Source organism: Oncorhynchus mykiss, chromosome 12 (genome assembly GCF_057628025.1).
Source record: "Oncorhynchus mykiss isolate SJ-2025 chromosome 12, ASM5762802v1, whole genome shotgun sequence".
NCBI classification, from domain to species: Eukaryota; Metazoa; Chordata; class Actinopteri; order Salmoniformes; family Salmonidae; genus Oncorhynchus; species Oncorhynchus mykiss.
In genome coordinates, this window is record NC_143033.1 from 80,930,978 (window position 1) to 80,953,106 (window position 22,129).

Sequence of the window (22,129 nt, forward strand, 5' to 3'; positions counted from 1 at the left end):
TACGCATGGTTCTCCAGTCAGCTTGGGCAATTCTCCTGTTATAGGAACCTGGCTCAGTCTAGACCTGTGCAAAAGTCTGTTCCCACTGCACTGAGTGAATGTCTGCCCTACAGATATGGCCACATTTGAATATCATGCCCATTAATTCAAACATGTTATTTCAAGTGAAACACAGGCCTGTGTCTTTATAACAGGGTTCCTGTCTTTTGAAGGCAACAGTATGCAAAGTCAAGTAAATTACTTTCTTGCATACATCCTTGGTCTCTCCGGTGTCTTTCTATTTCAATAGCGCAGGGTGTTTGTTCCTGTCAAGAATACATAATTTCCTGTTTGTGCTTTCACTGCACTGAACTGTGAATCAAACCCCTAGCAACATCTGAAAAGAATCCTCTGGATTTCAACATTGCTCTTTGGAAAGGCATTCACCATTATTATTAGATATAAACTGATTAGTCTAACTTGTAATGATCCTCTTACATTTTACTGTTTCAATGATGTCCCTACTAGAATGTATCCAGTTCATGAACAGTGGGTCGACCACATTTGATCCATATGTAGTCTAGCCTAAAAGTCTGCTTAAAATCATACAGGACAAATTAAAATGCCTGTGAATGTTAATGCGTTGAAGGCCAGCTAGGATGCAGACATCCTGGCTAAGGTAGATTACTGTAGAACCAACTTGTTTTTGTTTCAATTGGAAACATTTGGGTCAAGGCCACCGTGGCACAAAAGTGGCCCACAGTTATCCAAGGTTCAGTGGTAGCTGTGATTCTTGAGTTGATGCCATCAGTCAGTCCCAAGGTGTTTCTGTCGGGTGACATTCTCTAACCTAACTATAGATTTACAGGACGATAGTTGCCCTTTCAGTGATGAGGGGCAGTAACATGGGCAAATGCTTGCTGATAACCCAGAAAAAAATGAGCCCTACATTTGACCATACCATTACAATTAGATCATTTCAATCCTCATTAAGTAAACAATCCTCATTTTATATCCATTTTAGGCCTGATAATTCAGCTAGCTACAGCAGATCAGATGTATTTGATCAAAGGTCATCATCTGGACAGGACTGCAGTTTATGCTACATTGATATTTATGAGCCTTCTCACATAATGTACAGTACATCTCCAGTCAAAGAGGCAAGTGGAAGGCAAAGGTCAATCATCCACATGATCGTCAATGTCATTTGAGTAATGTATACAAACCTGCTCATAGCCACAGATCAGCATATAAACATGGGTCACATTCGCTTCTTAAAGCTGGAATCCTTAATGGTGAAACTGTCATGTCAGTTTGGGATATTACAACAAAGTTACTGTAAACAAGTTTCTTCATCAGACGCCATTGCACGTGTGATACAATAGCAGAATATGTACTGCAACCTTTTTTAACTACACTGCTCGACGCACCTCACCTCTGTTACATTCACAAAACGATAACGACGGTGCTGGGGAGGACAGTGGAGCTGTTTCCCCTAATACGGATTCCATCTTTAAACTAGGGCTGGGAATTGCCAGGGGCCTCACAATATTTTCATGATACTTGGGTGCTGATATGATATGTATTGCGTTTCTCACAATTGAATATGTATTACGATTTGGTCTGTGATTTAAAAAAAAAAATAATAATAATAATTATTGTGTTTTGACAGTCCAAACATATTGCTCATATGCTGCTGAGATACAAGTGAGAGCATGAAAAATAGATCATGGAAATGAAAGTCCTATAAACAAATTGGCTCCCTATTTAATAAGATGGAGAACAAGCTATGAAGGAAAAATACTGGAGTTTTCAAATCAAGTTCAAGGAAATTTTTTCCCATCACTACTTTTAATAAAACAAGTTTGATATCATGGGTTCTTAGTAATGCAGACATCAAACACAGGATATTACGTGCGTGCATACAGTGCCTTGCGAAAGTATTCGGCCCCCTTGAACTTTGCGACATTTCAGGCTTCAAACATAAAGATATAAAACTGTATTTTTTTTTGTGAAGAATCAACAAGTGGGACACAATCATGAAGTGGAACTACATTTATTGGATATTTCAAACTTTTTTAACAAATCAAAAACTGAAAAATTGGGCGTGCAGAATTATTCAGCCCCTTTACTTTCAGTGCAGCAAACTCTCTCCAGAAGTTCAGTGAGGATCTCTGAATGATCCAATGTTGACCTAAATGACTAATGATGATAAATACAATCCACCTGTGTGTAATCAAGTCTCCGTATAAATGCACCTGCACTGTGATCCGTTAAAAGCGCAGAGAGCATCATGAAGAACAAGGAACACACCAGGCAGGTCCGAGATACTGTTGTGAAGAAGTTTAAAGCCGGATTTGGATACAAAAAGATTTCCCAAGCTTTAAACATCCCAAGGAGCACTGTGCAAGCGATAATATTGAAATGGAAGGAGTATCAGACCACTGCAAATCTACCAAGACCTGGCCGTCCCTCTAAACTTTCAGCTCATACAAGGAGAAGACTGATCAGAGATGCAGCCAAGAGGCCCATGATCACTCTGGATGAACTGCAGAGATCTACAGCTGAGGTGGGAGACTCTGTCCATAGGACAACAATCAGTCGTATATTGCACAAATCTGGCCTTTATGGAAGAGTGGCAAGAAAGCCATTTCTTAAAGATATCCATAAAAAGTGTTGTTTAAAGTTTGCCACAAGCCACCTGGGAGACACACCAAACATGTGGTGCTCTGGTCAGATTAAACCAAAATTGAACTTTTTGGCAACAATGCAAAATGTTATGTTTGGCATAAAAGCAACACAGCTGAACACACCATCCCCACTGTCAAACATGGTGGTGGCAGCATCATGGTTTGGGCCTGCTTTTCTTCAGCAGGGACAGGGAAGATGGTTAAAATTGATGGGAAGATGGATGGAGCCAAATACAGGACCATTCTGGAAGAACCTGATGGAGTCTGCAAAAGACCTGAGACTGAGATTTGTCTTCCAACAAGACAATGATCCAAAACATAAAGCAAAATCTACAATGGAATGGTTCAAAAATAAACATATCCAGGTGTTAGAATGGCCAAGTCAAAGTCCAGACCTGAATCCAATCGAGAATCTGTGGAAAGAACTGAAAACTGCTGTTCACAAATGCTCTCCATCCAACCTCCACTGAGCTCGAGCTGTTTTGCAAGGAGGAATGGGAAAAAATGTCAGTCTCTCGATGTGCAAAACTGATAGAGACATACCCCAAGCGACTTACAGCTGTAATCGCAGCAAAAGGTGGCGCTACAAAGTATTAACTTAAGGGGGCTGAATAATTTTGCACGCCCAATTTTTCAGTTTTTGATTTGTTAAAAAAGTTTGAAATATCCAATAAATGTCGTTCCACTTCATGATTGTGTCCCACTTGTTGTTGATTCTTCACAAAAAAATTCGGTTTTATATCTTTATGTTTGAAGTCTGAAATGTGGCAAAAGGTCGTAAAGTTCAAGGGGGCCGAGTACAGTGCCTTGCGAAAGTATATCTCTGCTCTCTGATTCAGGCTTGAGTCATATTTTACTGTGGCTGGCTTGCCAGTCAACCCCTTTCGAACTTATTTTAGTGCCATTACTCTCGCTATAAACGGCTATCTCTTTATATGTAATACACTCATTCCGTAGTTCAGTCTGGCTTGAAAAATATGATTTCAATTGGGTCAATCGGCTTGGTCGACTTGGCAGGGACACCCAATGTATCAGCTAAAAAGGCAGGGTGCAAATCCCGCTACTAGGTGTATTCTACTGTTTGCTTGCTTGCTTGCTTGTTTCTTTCCTTCCTCCTACTCCATTCTGTCAATTTCTCCCTACTCTCCATACCTCCTATTTTGGGCCCCCTTCCCATCCTCCCCCTCACAGTGCACACCTGTAGGCTTCCACTGAATTCAACAATAGCAGGAAATGACTAATCTATGACTGGGGTTCCAAACAAACAAGGCTTGTTCTCACTTCTCTGGACTTAACTGTGGCAACACTGATTGCTGCTTTGTTTATGATACATGCTAGGCCTATGCTGGGTGGGGGGGATAGTTGTCCTTTTTAATTTATAGTGAACAAAAATAAAGCAACATGGAACAATTTCCACCATTTTACTGAGTTCATATAAGGAAATCAGTCAACTGAAATAAATAAATTGGGCCCTAATCTATGGATTTCATATGACTGGGAAGACTGATATGCATCGGTTGGTCACAGATGCCTTAAAACAAAATAGGTAGGGGGGTGGATCAGAGGACCAGTCAGTATCTGGTGTGACCACAATTTGCCTCATGCAGCGTGACACATCTCCTTTGCATAGGATTGATCAGGCTGTTGATTGTGTAATGTCGTCCCGCTCCTCTTCAATGGCTGTGTGAAGTTGTTGGATATTAGTGGAACTGGAACACGCTGTTGTACCCATCAATCCAGAGCATCCCACACATGCTCAATGGGTGTCATGTCTGAGTATGCAGGCCATGGAAGAAATGGGCCTTCAGCTTCCAGGAATTGTATACAGATCCTTGCGACATGGGTCTGTGCATTGTCGTGCTGAAACATTAGATGACGGAGGCAGCTGAATGTCACAACAATGGGCCTCAGGATCTCGTCACTGTGTCTGTGCATTCAAATTGCCATCAATAAAATGCAATTGTGTTTGTTGTCCATAGCTTATGCCTGCCTGCCCATGCCATAACGCCACCACCACCATGGGGTGTTCACAATGTTGACATCAGCAAACCGCTCACCCACACTATGCCATACATGGTCTGCGGTTGGGATGCCAGTTGGACGTACTGCAAAAATTCTCTAAAATGATGTTGGAGGCAGCTTATGGTAGAGAAATGAACATTCAATTTTCTGGCAACATTTCTGGTGGACATTCCTGCAGTCAGCATGCCAATTGCACACTCCCTCAACTTGAGACATCTGTGACATTGTGGCGTGTGACAATTGAACATTTATAGTGTATTTTTGTTGTCCCCAACACAAGTTGCACCTGTGTAATGATCATGCTGTTTAATCAGCTTCTTGATATGCCACACCAGTCAGGTGGATTATCTTGCCAAAGGAGAAATGCTCACGAAGAGTGATGTAGCCACATTTGAGAAGCTTTTTGTGCATATGGAACATTTCTGCAAACTTTTATTTCAGCTCATGAAAGAGAACCAAAACTATATATATATTGTGGTTATTTTTTAATTCTACGTAACTAATGGAGAGAAGCATATTACTAGATAGGTAGAGGTCTTTTACACCATGTGGGTGGTGAAAAGCTACCTTGCATGTCAGAAAATAGACCTTGTTCTGTGTTGTGATCTGCGCACTTGATGTTTGGTTTTATAGGCGTGTATACATGTATGTGTCAGACTGGCCATTGCCCAATGCAGTCAACTTGAGCACTCGAACACAGTTTCACATTGAAATGCTCTCTGCACAGGGACGTCCCTCTGACTGCCACTCCATATTTTATTTCTCCTTCAACCCAAATGCAGGTCAGGTTCCATATACCCCACTAGTTTGAATACAGCACATGTTCAACTGGCCGTGAGTGCTTTTCGACTTGTGAATAGCCTCCATAAACGCTGCACACTTTGTTGTCTTCATGTAGCCTAGACTATAGTGATTCAAAGGGAGTGCTCTTATACTGTAGATAAGACTTCTAGTCAGAGATAAGGAGAGAGAGACTAAACCATCCCCTCCCTTTGGTCTGCTAACCCCTAAGTGAAAATAATGATGAGAAGACCTGTTCACGGTCAGGTGAAAGATGCTATATGTCCTGAGTAGGGTTTAGAAAGACCTGTTCAGTGTTCACCGTCAGGTGAAAGATGCTATATGTCCTGAGTAGGGTTTAGAAAGACCTGTTCAGTGTTCACCGTCAGGTGAAAGATGCTATATGTCCTGAGTAGGGTTTAGAAAGACCTGTTCAGTGTTCACGGTCAGGTGAAAGATGCTATATGTCCTGAGTAGGGTTTAGAAAGACCTGTTCAGTGTTCACCGTCAGGTGAAAGATGCTATATGTCCTGAGTAGGGTTTAGAAAGACCTGTTCAGTGTTCACCGTCAGGTGAAAGATGCTATATGTCCTGAGTAGGGTTTAGAAAGACCTGTTCAGTGTTCACCGTCAGGTGAAAGATGCTATTTGTCCTGAGTAGGGTTTAGAAAGACCTGTTCAGTGTTCACCGTCAGGTGAAAGATGCTATATGTCCTGAGTAGGGTTTAGAAAGACCTGTTCAGTGTTCACCGTCAGGTGAAAGATGCTATATGTCCTGAGTAGGGTTTAGAAAGACCTGTTCAGTGTTCACCGTCAGGTGAAAGATGCTATTTGTCCTGAGTAGGGTTTAGAAAGACCTGTTCAGTGTTCACCGTCAGGTGAAAGATGCTATATGTCCTGAGTAGGGTTTAGAAAGACCTGTTCAGTGTTCACCGTCAGGTGAAAGATGCTATATGTCCTGAGTAGGGTTTAGAAAGACCTGTTCAGTGTTCACCGTCAGGTGAAAGATGCTATATGTCCTGAGTAGGGTTTAGAAAGACCTGTTCAGTGTTCACCGTCAGGTGAAAGATGCTATATGTCCTGAGTAGGGTTTAGAAAGACCTGTTCAGTGTTCACCGTCAGGTGAAAGATGCTATATGTCCTGAGTAGGGTTTAGAAAGACCTGTTCAGTGTTCACCGTCAGGTGAAAGATGCTATATGTCCTGAGTAGGGTTTAGAAAGACCTGTTCAGTGTTCACCGTCAGGTGAAAGATGCTATATGTCCTGAGTAGGGTTTAGAAAGACCTGTTCAGTGTTCACCGTCAGGTGAAAGATGCTATATGTCCTGAGTAGGGTTTAGAAAGACCTGTTCAGTGTTCACCGTCAGGTGAAAGATGCTATATGTCCTGAGTAGGGTTTAGAAAGACCTGTTCAGTGTTCACCGTCAGGTGAAAGATGCTATATGTCCTGAGTAGGGTTTAGAAAGACCTGTTCAGTGTTCACCGTCAGGTGAAAGATGCTATATGTCCTGAGTAGGGTTTAGAAAGACCTGTTCAGTGTTCACCGTCAGGTGAAAGATGCTTTATAGTAGGGTTTAGAAATACATGTTTATTTAAGTGACAGAGGATGCGGGTATGTATGACTCCCTCCAGCATTCTTTCACAACAGTTAAAAGGCTTATGTAACCATGATCTAATATCCAATGCGCTTTCACTTGTTCACCAAGTGGGTGCAAATTTAAAAAGCCAACCGTGTCCAATATGGCTGTCAAAACTACAACAGAAATATGAGCCATTTCATCATCCCTTTGACCCCAAATCATTATACGTTTTTAGGCATTTGTCAGACTGACACCTACTGGCTGTCAACCAGTACAGTTAATAGAACAATTCTAAAGGAAATGTCTGTTATTAGATCTAAACTGGACAGTTCAAATCAGTTATTCACTTTATGGTGCTGCTAGACTAACAGGTTGCTTAGAGTTCAAGTTTTACGTGCATCTCTAGTGAGGAATGTGGAAAAATAGTGGATAAGGGTTTGTCATGGAGTGTGGTTAGTTTCCAGGACTTAATTTACTGCACAGTCTGCAGAGGGCTGAGAACTTCTCGTTTCAATGGTGTCCCCTGGCGCGCTCTGCAAGAATTCATACAACCACGTTCCACAAATGGCAAAACAGTTTTCCCTCTGTCATTTCCTCTTCCCTCTCTCTCTCCTCGGCTCCCCCTCCCTCCCCTGTTTTAGGCAGAGTGATGGTGTCTGAGTCCATAATGAACTTAGACACACCACCTCTCCTGCCCTCTGGCCTCGTCTGGCGGTCACACTCTCTCCCTCAGGGCGTCACAGTGGAGAGGACTAGGAAAGCCAGAGGTAAGGTCAGAGGGCAAGGGATGGAGGGATAGGCCGTTGAAGCTTAACATGCATTCAAGACTGACCATGCTAGACTGGACCCAACAAGAGACCATCTGATGAACTAGAGTAGGTACTGGCAGGACAGACGGGATGTGATCTGAGAGGAGGATGTATTAACGGTTTTATTAATATTCCAGTCAATGGAGACATATACCATGGCCAGTTGGCCACGTCTGTTTAACCACTTTATAATGTGGCTGGTGGGATACAAGGCTTATTGTATATGGTCAGGCTTTAAATGTTGCCTTTGGTCACCGACTGATGAGATGGAGGGTCAAGACCTTGGCTTTTCCAGCTACTCAGCATAACTCTGGGTGGGAAGGCACTGAGCTGGAATGGAATGAGAGTGGAGCAGGGGAGGAGTGAGGGAGGGATGGCTCTGAAGAGCAAGCAGCCTTTGGTGTCCCTTTTAACGAGACGGCCAGGCGTCGACAAGGACACTTTACTTCCTCCCTTTGTGCCTTCATTCTTGTGTCTGTGACATCGGTTCTAAAACCACACTCTCTCCTCCCTCTTGTTGTTCGGCACAGGGTTCCGCTTCTATAGTAGACCACTTCACTGACTAAGCACCACTCTACCTAGATGTTGGTGGTTTTCTTAGCCTTCAGTGACATGTTGGCTGGTCATTGATTGTGATAGGTCCGATAACATTTAGGGACTGTTGGAGGGATTGGTTTCCTTGTATTCCACGTGTCGCCTTCATTAATGTGTAACTTTGCTTGAGTAACTACCAGAATGGCTAATCTCAATGTAGCCAACCTTCAATAGATGAGTCTGTTTGTACAGCTGAACAGTATTTAACGTGACAAGACATGGGGAGACCTTGCAGCTGCGCGGTACTGGGCTTCAGGCTTAGTGGCGTCCCAGGTTGAGTGAAGACGTGGCCAGACAGAAAGCTGTGGACTTTGGTGGCCAGACAGAAAGCTGTGGACTTTGGTAGGGACTCTGTCATAATTAAAGACGTGGGTCTACCCAGTGTTCTCTTAATGCCATGTACAGGCTTGGCAGTGTCTATCAATGGCAACGGCTGACCATCACACTTTAGGTCGTCTTCACCTTTCAATATAGAGCACCTTCCATAGAATGACTATGAAAAGAATAAATGTGGTTATAAATGTAGCCCTGTGCTGCTCTCAGGAGATGGATGGAGGAGATGCGTCACTGACTAATCTGTGTCAAGACGACGTGTATAGGACACAGCACAGGCCTCTCTGCTCCCTCCCTCCCTCCCCAGGGCCGTCCAAAACGGCTGCATGCTCTCCTTTTTGAAGTCTCATTTTATCATTATTTCTGTTCAATATCATTAGGTTATATTCCTATCCTGCTGGCTTATCCATGTCTTGCTGGTAGACCATGCAAGCTGAACTCTCTGGCCCCCATCCTGCCTCCACTCAACAGATGGCCTGTATATGTTTGAGCTGCATGTTTGAGTTTGTTTTCATGTAGGCTACACGTATTTTTCTTCTCTTCATGCTGCACGCCCACGTTAGCCTAGCTGACACTGATAAGAATCAATCCCAGAGCGTTGGTGTGTTGAGGCTGTACTCCCCACTGCTTGTTTTTGACAAGCAGGAAAACAATGGTTAACTATTGCAGTCAGGCATTAGCTGTGTTAGGACTGCATGGAACTGACTAGACTGCCCCTTGGTGTGGTTGCTGATTGTTTGCCTAACGTTGCAGATAGTTAGGCCCTGCCACAGTCAAGGGACTGTCTGAAGGCCACTGGCTTCACCACTGCACACAGTCTAACTGTTCTACTGTACAGCCTGTGGGTGCATTGCCAGGGATCGGTGATGTATTTTGAGTGTTTAAGGGCTCGAACACACCAATAGCGTTTGCCTGCTGAGAGTACTTTGCCAAAAAATACTTTACATGTAGAATCGCGCAAAAATGTGATCCGTCAGACATCAACAGCGTGCTGAACGATCAGTAGACCAACGGGAGATCCACATTCGTTGCGACGTGTGCGACCCTTAAACCCCTCGGGCTTGACTGACCCTGTGATGGGGGGGAAAAAGGGGCAGAAGGACTGGAAGGAAAGACCAGGAGAGACTGATGGTGGTCAGAGGAAAGAAATGTGCAGCGTTCCTTTGCTCTCTGTCTCTGATAAAGGGTCAGTATGGGAGGAATGTGACCCTGGAAGACTGGATAAACAGAGGGGGGGTGGGGAGAGGGAGACTGGAGCTGACCGAGAGGGGTCCGGAGGGACTCATTTGTGGGGTACCTCACTCTAAAGCAGGAAACTGGGAAGTAAGGGTTGAGAAACAGAGTTGGGAAAGGGGAGGGTGTTGTGATGGAAGTCAGCTGTGGAGCTCTGAGGGAGAGGAATGGTGCCACAGTCTTGGTTGCCTTCCTGGTTGCCTGACGTACATCAGGGTTAATGTGCCATTTAGTATTTCTCATAACCCTTTCGGTCAGCAATGCCCATATCCAATGCAGTACAGCCCTTCTCGGTACATTCTCAAACATCTACTTGCCCTAGCCTTTGTGTGCAGTAGACTGCATTTCCCCCAGTGTAGGTTAACATGCCTAAAATAAATTTTCCCATTCTACAGCAGGTAAATCTCACATTCAATGATGTGCTATTTCGTAAGAATATCTTTATGATTGCAGGCAATGTAGGAGAACTTGCCACCTTGGTAACCCCCCCCCACCAACTGCATTTCCAAATTATCCAAACAAACTCTGCCAACAAACAAAGCTCATAAGTATGGTAGTGGAAAAATATCTTGAACTTGTAACCTTTTTGAGTGTTTGCTGTTTTGCAACATTGAATATGTAAACATAACGGAGCCAGTTGTTGTAAAATTTCAACTTTTTTATTTCTACCCTAGGGAGTGAAGGAAAGTTTTAGGCTAACGACCCTGGCGGTGGTGGGAAAGCACAACTCTCCCGTTGTTGGAATGTTCAGATAATGGCCTTCCCTTTTCTCTACCTCTGTGTATAGCTAAACGTTATGAAACACCCTTCCCTCACCCCCACTGGATTCTGGTAATACTTGTCTAGTGTCTCCATGTGGGTTACACCATGGAACTGACTTCAATGACTTAGAGATGTTGTTCATGAGCTGTGAACCGGTCCTGTTTGGGCCTGCAAGCCATGTCGCTCACTTCTGGCATTGTGGTTGTGTTTTACACAAGTTTTGTAAACAAGATTCAAGACTGAACATTGTGTTTAGGCATTTAACACCATTTTTTTTGGGGGGGGGGGATATTTAGACTTGAAGTCCCTTGAATGTTCTCTTACTTTTGTTTTTGAATATGGGAGGTTCCTCAGGCCTCATTATGTACAACAGTCAATTCACCTCCCACTCTGACGTGCTCCTCATCCCTAGAAACCGAACGTTGCGAATCGCAAATTGTTTTGAAGATTTTCCTCCAAGCATGTAATCAATGAAGTCTTCCCCAAAACCACGTATTTGGATGAGATGGTCAGCACATGTTGCACATTACCACAAATAAGTTTTACAGCACTAAGTTACATTTTGTTATAGGCCGCCTTGGCTGGAGAGGGAGTGCGCCCCGTAATTTGATTAGCATCCGTAGTGATTGCCAGAAACGTGGGGCCTCGTTGAGATTAGTTTGTTTTATGTTGGACTGACCTAACCTGAGCACTCCAAGTTGTAGAGGAAACATTGGTGACCTCGGCATTCCTCAGACATTACATCAAGACAAACGGCCAGGGACCAGACCTCTCTGACAGACATCAACTCACAACCCAACAAACTTTCTGGGCAGTGGCTATCTTTACCTCCGAACAATCCCATGGGTATTGCGGATAGAGATTGACACAATGGGGAAATGACAGTTCATGCCCACATTATTGTTTTGGGGATTGATGCAAGATAATGCTTTGTAGCTTAAGAGAAGTCTTTGTTAACTTGGCTCAGTTTGTCAGGACTGTTGCTCATTTACATCAGGTTTGTTTGTTGGTTGAGGTCTAACTAAATATAATTGGTACTACAACTAAATGCTCTATTTCCTAGCCCTAACCAACTTCTGGGTCTCTTTCCACAGCAACCATGGCGACGGACGCAGACAAGTTCCTGTACGTGGACCGCAACATGGTCAACAACCCTCTGGCCCAGGCAGACTGGGCCACCAAGAAGCTGGTGTGGGTGCCGTCGGAGCGGCTGGGCTTCGAGGCGGGATCTGTGAAGGAGGAGCGAGGTGAAGAGTGCCTGGTGGAGCTGGCAGACTCTGGCAAGAAGGTGAAAGTCAACAAGGACGACATCCAGAAGATGAACCCGCCCAAGTTCAGCAAGGTCGAAGACATGGCTGAGCTCACCTGCCTGAATGAGGCCTCTGTGCTGCACAACCTCAAGGAGAGATATTACTCTGGCCTCATCTACGTGAGTATTACACACCAGGCACACACTGAACTGAAGGACCTCGCCTCATTGTATGATACAAGTGTCAATCAGTACTCTGTGAACACTTCTGACTCACTCTTGCCCCCTCATCGGGGCGGCAGCGTAGCCTAGGGGTTAGAGCGTTGGACTAGTAACCAAAAGGTTGCAAGATCGAATCCCCGAGCTGACACGGTACAAATCTGTCGTTCTGTTCCTAGGCCATCATTGAACATAAGAATTTGTTCTTAACTGACTTGCCTAGTAAAATAAAGGTGTTAAACATTTTTTTTAAATACGAGAGCTGATAATATTTGACTCTTTAAAAAAAGATTTAGATGTTATCCAAGGTTTTGCTTAATGCTGGTTATGAAAGCACTGTTTGCTCATGTCACAACTTGGCCTGGTTCCAAACCAGGTGGACCTCCTTCCTAGCCTCATTACCACCATTAAGCCCATTGTGTCAGATGACCCATTGTGTGCAGGTTGCCACCCCAAACGAAAGGCTGTAATCTGTTTACCAAACATAGGAGTATGTTCAGTCCTCTCTTTCTGGCTCCCCTCTCTTACACTCTCCTTCTGTGTTTGGAGTACTGCTGTAAACAGGAATCTGCAGGGAACAATACTCTCTGGGGGGGGGAAGGAAAGAGAGGGACACAATGGGGGGGGGGGGGGGCGGAGAGTAAAGCTGTTCAGAGTTGAGTTTCAGGCAGAGCTGGAAATTAAATGGATATGGAATGTAAATCGTGCTCTAATTATTGTCCCCCCATAATGCCATTTATCCCTCTGTCCACGACGGAGTGATTTTGTGCCTGCTACATTGGGCTTTGACCCGGTCAAGTCAACACACCCTGGCCCTCTTGGGGTTTGGGTATTGCAGTGTTGTGCGCCACTGGACCGGCTACCCTTCTGAAAACCCCCCTCTTGGAAGAGGCAGAGACAACTACCAGACCAGAAGCAAGGGCACTGCGCAATGGGGAGGACAGGAATGTAGCTGAGAGGGAAGGAAACAGAAATATGGAGGGCGGATGAACATAAATGAAGTGGGGAGGAGAGACTCTCCAGATGCCCATACCAAGATGAGGGTTTAGAGGGGTATATGGAAAGGGACAGAGGGGCTGGGGTGAAATCACCTCGGATGATGTCACTGTTTGGTAGAAGCGCTTTGTGATTGTGAAACATGCCTGATCTAGCCCAGCCTCTGGCTGTAGTCAGGGAGGGAGATTGGGAAATAAAGTATGGAGTTGGTGTTGACGAGAGGGTTAGATTCAGAAGATAATGTTCACTATGATTTCCCCATTCACATCTGTCCAGTCTTGTTTTTGGCTGTAGACCATCAGTGATATTGTATGCAGTCAGTTTAAACTATTACATTGGCAGGTCAGAGTGCAGTAGAATCACTCTCTCACTAACATCAACAGTGGAATTTTAATTGAAATGACGTCTCTAGCCAAAATCCATTGTAAGAAGACCAGTCAAGTCCGACTGTATAATCCCTAGTGTTCTTGGTTCAGGACATGGATAGAGGAGCGCATGTATGTTCAGTAACTAATATTAATAAGTGTTTCTCTTTGTATCACAGACATACTCTGGGCTCTTCTGTGTGGTTATAAACCCCTATAAGAATCTGCCCATCTACTCAGAAGAGATTGTGGATATGTACAAGGGCAAGAAGAGGCATGAAATGCCCCCCCATATTTATGCCATCACTGACACGGCCTACAGGAGCATGATGCAGGGTAAGCCACGGTCCTTTTTTACCACATCGTAGTAAGTAACCTAGCAAATTTACTCATTCATCTGAATACAAGGGTTATTGGTAGTATTTTACCATCCATGTTTAGTAAGATAATTTGCCTATAAGATATGAATCGGTTTAGACTCCTCCAGGCAGACTTGGCTCTGAAAGTCTGCATTTAAGTAGTGAAGCATTAGCCTTGATTTCTGAGGGCTCCTGCCTTCCATAACCAAGGAAAGGCCATTAGTCAGTCTGTAAGGGGATGTAGGTTACATACAGTACATTCTCAGTACTCTTTCCCAGACCATTATCTTGATGTACTGTTTGGCTTTGTCAGGCTGTCCATTCACTCCCTCTTGTCTTGTTAGTCCATTGTTGGCCCCCATTGAAGTAAAGGGAATCATTTAACTAGCAGAGGGAGGGAGTTACCATGCAGTATTTGCATGGGAATGGTTCATTGACTTGTTGGTTAAAATTCACAGGAAGCTGGATATTGATTTCCTGTGTGACCAATGCACTTCCTGTTTCAGAGACAAAATGCATGTGCTCCTGAGATAACAAATACACACTGAAGAATTCACTATTTTTTTTTAAAAGCCAGCTGGCAACAACATACTTCAGTTCTGACAATGGAACTGAAGTTCCTCTGCACAACAAGCACCCATGATGGGCTACAAATAGTAGCAGAAACTATTGTCACTATTGAATTGTCCCCTCATGTTATTCAATCCAAACTTAAACCATGAAATATGTACCTTTAAAAAAAAAAATCTTGGCCCCACCTCTTTTCACAGACCGTGAAGACCAGTCCATTCTTTGCACGTGAGTCTTGAGCACAAAACCCTATGAACAGCAAATCTTGGTCTCTCAACATAACCTTGAAATATTACAGCGTTAGTTGTGATATTGCTGACAACTGATTGACTTCTTTACTTTTTTTGCTTCTGTTCCTCCTTTTCTCTTCCACAGAGGAGAGTCTGGTGCTGGGAAGACGGAGAACACCAAGAAGGTCATTCAGTATCTGGCCCATGTGGCCTCTTCCCACAAGACCAAGAAAGACCAGGTCAGTCAGTCCTCATCTACTTTACTATTCTCTCTAGTTCCCTCTGATCTTTACACTCTCCTCTCTGTTTCTCCCTCTACTCTCTTTCCTATTCCTTTTTTTGTTCTCCACCATGCTCTCGAACTCTCCCTCACTCTCTGACGTGGGCCTGGTTTCCTATGGTCCTTTATCAGCTCAGAACCAGGCTTTTCTGAGTCCTCAATGCTCAACTACTTGTACTGTGATTGTATGTGCGTTTGAGAAATAGTGTTGCCAGTGGTACTTAACATTACATCATTGTCAAGCCATCGCCATATTGTTCCAGGTCTTGGATAGGTGCTGCTTCTATCAGTCACACCGCTCTATGGTGCCATAGAGGACCTCTAAATAAGGGTTGGCCAGTCTTGGTTCTTTAAGACTGACCGTAGCACTGCAGGAGGTAGATTAAACTCCCTTGGTAGCTGGTTCATAGTGTGATATCTAAACTACAGTGGACTGGCTATATTATTCCTTTTGTTGACATTCCTCCTCCAGCGGCTGAGCTGAATCAAAGTGACCTCCGGTCAACTCTATAAAGCCATGAGACAAAATGTAACCCTGCAGTGCTGTAGTTGGCCACCCCTGTGATAGATGCAGCTGTGACTACAGGGTTCAAGAGAGGCCCAGTCTTTCCTGAAAGCAGACCAGTATCTGTATCTATCATTCCTTTGAGGTTGTGTGTTTCTCTTTTCCCATCAACAGACCAGCTCGTTCCTGTCACATGTGAGTTACCCTGTCCCTTCATCCCCTTCCTTCCTCTCCCATCACACATCTCTGGATCTCCTCCTCCACACCCTTCCTCCCTCTTCCTGGCTCTTGCGCTGTCTCTCCCTCCTCCCCCGTGCTGCTGGAGCGTGCTCTGTGGTGGGCTAGTGGGTCACTTGGAAGTGTACACATGACCAGTGTCAGTCCAGAGGAAGGAATGTTCTTTATTAAAGGGGAAATTGCCATTAGAATTCAGCCAGACAAAACTGAGAGCGCATCCCTTTTTGTATTGTTGATTTGATCTTCTAAATACTAAGTTTAAAGATGTTTAATGAGTAAACAGCTCTGCAGTTTGACAAGTCTGGCTGGATTTTGATCTTCTAAATACTAAGTTTAAAGATGTTTAATGAGTAAACAGCTCTGCAGTTTGACAAGTCTGGCTGGATTTTGCATAACGCTGTTGATCCTTTGTTTTCCCCCTGGTGGTTCCAGAAGTGTGAGTGATGTGTTCACCTGTGTGTGAGACTCCATCATGTCTGCTTGCTGTGTGTGTGTTCCAGTGTGTCTGTTCAGAGATCTGGTCAACGTTCTCTCAGCTCCCTCTCCATTTCTCACTCTTTGTCTACACCATTTTAAAGATCTCTGGACAAACTCACTGAGTTGCTGTGTGCATTGTGATGCCAGTGAACTAATTGTATACCTGTGTTCGTTCACTGGGGATGCTTCATACCAGTCAACAGATCCATTATTCCCTGCTCCTTACTACTGTTTAAAGCCTCATAGTGGTGTAATGTATAGGATTAGTTAGGGATTGCTTTTAAACTAACATTGTCCTTGAAGATTCAGGAAAAAGGTTCAGTGAGCTCCTCAGATTGATAACATTGACAAAGCCACTACTATAGCAGTCTTTTTAGCAGACATTCTTATCCAGAAAGAGTTACAGGAGCAATTAGTGTTAGTGCCTTGCTCAAGGGCACATTGACAGATGTTACACCTAGTTGCTTGGGGATTCGAACCAGAAACCTTTCGGTTACTGGCCAACCTCTTAACTGCTAGGCTATGTAAGAATATTAGTGTGAGTCTGTATTTTTATTGGGTGGATTGAAGTGATTTCCACCCAATATGCGCCAAGCTCCTCACATGTTGACACAGCCTCAGCTGTAGCAGACTCTTGAAGGTTATCAGTAGGCTTTCCTGTCCATGTATAGATCCTTTTAAAATTGAAATTCACTGTAGTATTACTAGTGGCATTTTAGATGGAGTCATGTGCATGGATCCACCTGTACAACCACAGTCTGCAGTAGAGCTCAGCGTGAACTATGTACAGATTTCTGGCTGTAGGGGTTGTGTATACTTAATGTCAGTGTAGTGAATATTGACAGTCAGTTCTCTGCATGGGGTCTGGGGGTTACTCTGGGTGAAGTGTTACTGATGAGGGCCGCAGGGTCGTCCATTGGGTGTCAAGGTGTGGGCACTAACACTGCGCTGTGTGTGGGGATTTTGTGTACTTGTGTATGTGTTCCCGGGTGTTGTGATATTCAATGGTCTGCATGCAGTTTGTTTTATTTTCTCCATAAGTAAGGTAATGCAGTTGTGAATTCTTATAACTTAAATTATGGACTTGGCGTAAAAAGGGAACATCCAAACACAAATCAAATGTTCAAACAACTGAAATCCTCACAATGAAGTGAAACTAGAGTAAATTAAAAGCAGATGACTGTAGTTCTCACAATGCGTGACGATGAATCATCCATTGGAATCACCAAAGGTATTCACAGTTTGATCCCACTACTGAGAAATGACAAATGGCATGTCCTGTCAGTGTCACTATAGAATTTGTACTAATCTAGATGTGTCCTTATAAGGAGGTGGTGGTTTAAAGAATCCAATGGGATAAAGTCATTGGTTGATAGAGCGGTTCTGTGTTTGTCCTCTAGGGTGAGCTGGAGAAGCAGCTGCTGCAAGCTAACCCCATCCTGGAGGCCTTTGGAAACGGCAAGACTGTGAAGAACGACAACTCCTCCCGATTCGTAAGAACTTTTTTTTTTTATAAAAAAATAAAAAAAATCTCTTAGTGATGCTTTTTTTTCTTTCTGTTGGACAAGTATTTCCTGCTTCCTTAGTCATTCACTATGTTCTCTCTCTCCCAGGGAAAATTCATCAGGATTAACTTCGATGTCAACGGATACATCGTGGGGGCCAACATTGAAACCTGTATCCTTCATACTATGTTAACCACAATGAAATTCACTCCCTCATTTGACATATACAATAGTTTGGGGTCTAAGGCACTGCATCTCAGTCCTAGAGGCGTCACTACAGACACCCCGGTTTGAATCCAGGCTGTATCATAACTGGCCGTGATTGGAACTCCCATAGGGCGGCGCACAATTGGCCCTGCGCCATCCAGGTTAGGGTCTGGCCGGGGTAGGCTGTTGTAAATAAGAACTTGTTCTTTAAAAAAAAAAAAAAAAAAAAAAATTTACCTTTTTTTTTAACTAGGCAAGTCAGTTAAGAACAAATTCTTATTTTCAATGACGGCCTAGGAACAGTGGGTTAACTACCTGTTCAGGGGCAGAACGACAGATTTGTACCATGTCAGCTCGGGGTTTGAACTTGCAACCTTCCGGTTACTAGTCCAACGCTCTAACCACTAGGCTACCCTGCCGCTGACTAGGCTACCCTACCCACTAGGCTACCCTACCCACTAGGCTACCCTGCCGCTGACTAGGCTACCCTACCCACTAGGCTACCCTGCCGCTGACTTGCTTAGTTAAATAAAAATTCTGTAGGCCATAGATTGAAGTGTAGTTTAACTCCAGACACCTCTCGGTCTTTACAGTAAACTAAACAAGTAAGTCACACACACTTGCCCCGGCCAGTAGAAGCTCACAATCCAGTCTGAATGAGTGGCTCCTTGACGGTCTAACCACCAGACCTGCTGGAGAAGTCCCGTGCCATCCGCCAGGCCAAAGACGAGAGGACCTTCCATGTCTTCTATTACATGCTCACTGGTGCTGGAGACAAACTGCGCTGTAAGCCTCCTTCGTTATCAACTTTATCAAGTACAGCTAACTGTGCATATCAGATTAAATAACTCTGTGCTCCCCTCAGCCGAGCTGTGTCTGGAGGGCTACAACAACTACCGCTTCCTGGTCAATGGAAACGTGACCATCCCTGGCCAGCAGGATAAGGACCTGTTCACTGAGACCCTGGAGGCCTTTAGGATCATGGGCATTCCAGAGGACGAGCAGATTGGTGAGGGGGAGGACGGGACACACTACCCTCTCACTGGTTTATTTTGGCGGGTGTGACTCTAACCTCTGGTCTCCTCATGCAGGTCTACTGAAGGTGGTGTCTTCAGTGCTCCAGCTGGGCAACATGAGCTTTAAGAAGGAGCGCCATTCAGACCAGGCCTCCATGCCTGACGACACAGGTATAGCAAACCTTTATGTGGGCTGGTTTGATCCTAAAAAGGAGATCCTAGTATCTGTCAATTACACTCTACTGACCAGCAGATTATACACTTCAGTCCACCAGAATTAACTAATCAAATCAGTTTATTTTTCATGTGAGCTGAATACGACAGGTGTAGTAGACCTTACAGTGAAATGCTTACTTACAGGCTCTAACCAATAGTGCAAAAAAGGTATTAGTTGAACAATGGGTAAGTAAAGAAATAAAAGCAACAGTGAAAAATAACAGTAGGGAGGCTATATACAGATACCAGTTAGTCGATCTGATTGAGGTAGTATGTAAATGTAGGTATGTTGAAAGTGACTATATATGATGAACAGAGAGTAGCGTAAAAGTGGTTGGCGGGTGGGGGGACACAATGTAGATAGCCCAACCAACCACTGCTCCCCGCACATTGGTTAACCGGGCTAATTGAGGTAGTGTGTACATGAATGTATAGTTATAGTTAGTGACTGCATATATGATATATGAAGTAGCAGCAAAAACTGTTGAAGCCTTTTTGTCCCAGACTTGGCTCTCCGGTACCGCTTGCCATGCAGTAATAGAGAGAAGTCTATGGCTGGGGTCGTTGACAATTTTTAGGGCCTCCCTCTGACACAGCCTGGTGTAGAGGTCCTGGATGGCAGGCAGCTTAGCCCCAGTGATGTACTGGGCCGTATGCACTACCATCTGTAGTGCCTTGCGGACGTTTGCCGAGCAATTGCCGTACCAAGCAGTGATGCAACCAGTGCTCTCAATGTTGCAGCTGTAGAACCTTTTGAGGATCTCAGGACCCATGCCAAGTGTTTTTAGGTTCCTGAGGGGGAATAGGCTTTGTCGTGCCCTCTTCACGACTGTCTTGGTGTGTTTGGACCATTGTAGTTTGTTGTTGATGTGGACACCAAGGAACTTGAAGCTCTCAACCTGCTCCACTACAGCCCTGTCGATGAGAATGGGGGCGTGCTCAGTCCTCCTTTTCCTGTAGTCCACAATCATCTCCTTAGTCTTGGTTACGTTGAGGGATAGGTTGTTATTCATTCTGGCACCACCCGGCCAGGTCTCTGTCCTCCCTATGGGCTGTCTCGTCGGTGATCAGGCTTACCACTGTTGTGTCATCTGCAAACTTAATGATGGTGTTGGAGTTGTGCCTGGCAATGCAGTCGTGGGTGAACAGGGAGTACAGGAGGGGACTGAGCACGCACCCCTGGGGGGCTCCAGTGTTGCTGATCAGTGTGGAAGATGTGTTACCTACCCTGACCACCTGGGGACGGCCCTTCAGGAAGTCCAGGATCCAGTTGCAGAGGGAGGTGTTTAGTCCCAGGATCCTTAGCTTAGTGATGAGCTTTGAGGGGACTATGGTGTTGAACGCTGAGCTGTAGTCAATGAATAGCTTTCTCACATAGGTGTTCCTTTTGTTAAGGTGGGGAAGGGCAGTGTGGAGTGCAATAGAGATTGCATCAGCTGTGGATCTGTTTGGGTGGTATGCAAATTGGACTGGGTCTAGGCTTTCTGGGATGATGGTGTTGATGTGAGCCATGACCAGCCTTTCAAAGCACTTCATGGCTACGGACATGAGTGCTATGGGTCTGTAGTCATTTAGGCAGGTTGCCTTCATGTTCTTGGGCACAGGGACTATGGTGGTCTGCTTGAAACATGTTGGTATTAGACTCCATTAGGGACATGATGTTAGTTTCAGTGAAAACACCTGCCAGTTGGTCAGCACATGCCTGGAGCACACGTCCTGGTAATCCGTCTGGGCCCGCAGCCTTGTGAATGCTGACCTGTTTAAAGGTCTTACTCACGTCGGCTACGGAGAGCGTGATCACACAGTCGTCCGGAACAGCTGATGCTCTCATGCATGCCTCAGTGTTGCATACCTCAGTGTTGCTTGCCTCAAAGCGAGCTTAGAAGTGATTTATTTCTGGTTTCAAAGTCTAGTTCCATGCACTGCTGTAGGCATCAACCCTATGTCTCGTCTTTCTGTCCCCCGTCCCTCCCTATCACAGCTGCTCAGAAGGTGTGCCACCTGATGGGCATGAGCGTGACAGACTTCACCCGTGCCATCCTCTCCCCTCGTATCAAGGTGGGCAGGGACTACGTGCAGAAGGCCCAGACCCAGGAACAGGCTGAGTTTGCAGTGGAGGCCCTGGCCAAGGCCACCTACGAGAGGATGTTCCGCTGGCTGGTGATGAGGATCAACAAGGCCCTGGACAAGACCAAGAGACAGGGAGCCTCCTTCATCGGCATCCTGGACATCGCTGGCTTTGAGATCTTTGAGGTAAACTGGAGTGGGGGAAAGACCAACAAGATTACAATGTCTTGAGTAAGACCCAGAGGGTATATTTGTTTAAAGTGATTTCCTCTTCTCTCGCCATTTCCACTTATCTACAAAGACAGAATGGGGGTGGATGCCTACAGGGAATCTGTTTTCACCTGTCTAGTTCTTTCACATCACTGCAGATTAGGAAAAGGGGACAAATATACACTTGAGCCTCCTAGTTTTTGTTCATGATGGTGAATGCACTTTCTGACTTTCTCTTTCTCCTCTAGCTGAACTCATTTGAGCAGCTGTGCATCAACTACACCAACGAGAAGCTGCAGCAGCTGTTCAACCACACCATGTTCATCCTGGAGCAGGAGGAGTACCAGAGGGAGGGCATCGAGTGGAGCTTCATCGACTTCGGCCTGGACCTGCAGCCCTGCATCGACCTGATTGAGAAGCCTGTAAGTCTACCCCTCTGACCCTTTGTAATTTCCCTACCTTTAATCATGTACTGTATACTCCCTTTCTCACTCACCTTTCCCTGCATGTAACTCCTGATTAACCTCACTCCTTAGTCTCATCCCTTTCTCCCAATCCTCTCCCATATCTCTCCACCTGCTACCTCCCTCTCTCTACTCCTCCCTCCATCTCTTTCAGTTCAGTCCCATGCTATGCTGCAC

The 22,129-nt window shown here is 44.8% G+C and overlaps 1 protein-coding gene across 4 annotated transcripts in view; it reads left to right on the forward strand.

Moving 5' to 3' along the window:
• Nucleotides 1-22,129, forward strand: part of LOC110538472 (myosin-9) — a 36,147-nt gene that overhangs the window by 2,042 nt on the left and 11,976 nt on the right. For 2 of the 4 annotated variants that reach the window (XM_021625311.3, XM_090193632.1), the window contains exons 2-13: nucleotides 11,875-12,209; nucleotides 13,789-13,945; nucleotides 14,739-14,766; nucleotides 14,914-15,007; nucleotides 15,728-15,748; nucleotides 17,668-17,760; nucleotides 17,881-17,944; nucleotides 18,667-18,765; nucleotides 18,845-18,988; nucleotides 19,071-19,166; nucleotides 21,193-21,464; nucleotides 21,737-21,910. In XM_021625311.3, the coding sequence (XP_021480986.1) occupies nucleotides 11,880-12,209; nucleotides 13,789-13,945; nucleotides 14,739-14,766; nucleotides 14,914-15,007; nucleotides 15,728-15,748; nucleotides 17,668-17,760; nucleotides 17,881-17,944; nucleotides 18,667-18,765; nucleotides 18,845-18,988; nucleotides 19,071-19,166; nucleotides 21,193-21,464; nucleotides 21,737-21,910 (1,572 nt within the window). In that variant the 5' untranslated portion in view covers nucleotides 11,875-11,879. The remainder of the gene's footprint in view (nucleotides 1-11,874; nucleotides 12,210-13,788; nucleotides 13,946-14,738; nucleotides 14,767-14,913; nucleotides 15,008-15,727; nucleotides 15,749-17,667; nucleotides 17,761-17,880; nucleotides 17,945-18,666; nucleotides 18,766-18,844; nucleotides 18,989-19,070; nucleotides 19,167-21,192; nucleotides 21,465-21,736; nucleotides 21,911-22,129) is intronic. The other 2 variants (XM_021625312.3, XM_090193633.1) reach the window with 1 other exon arrangement.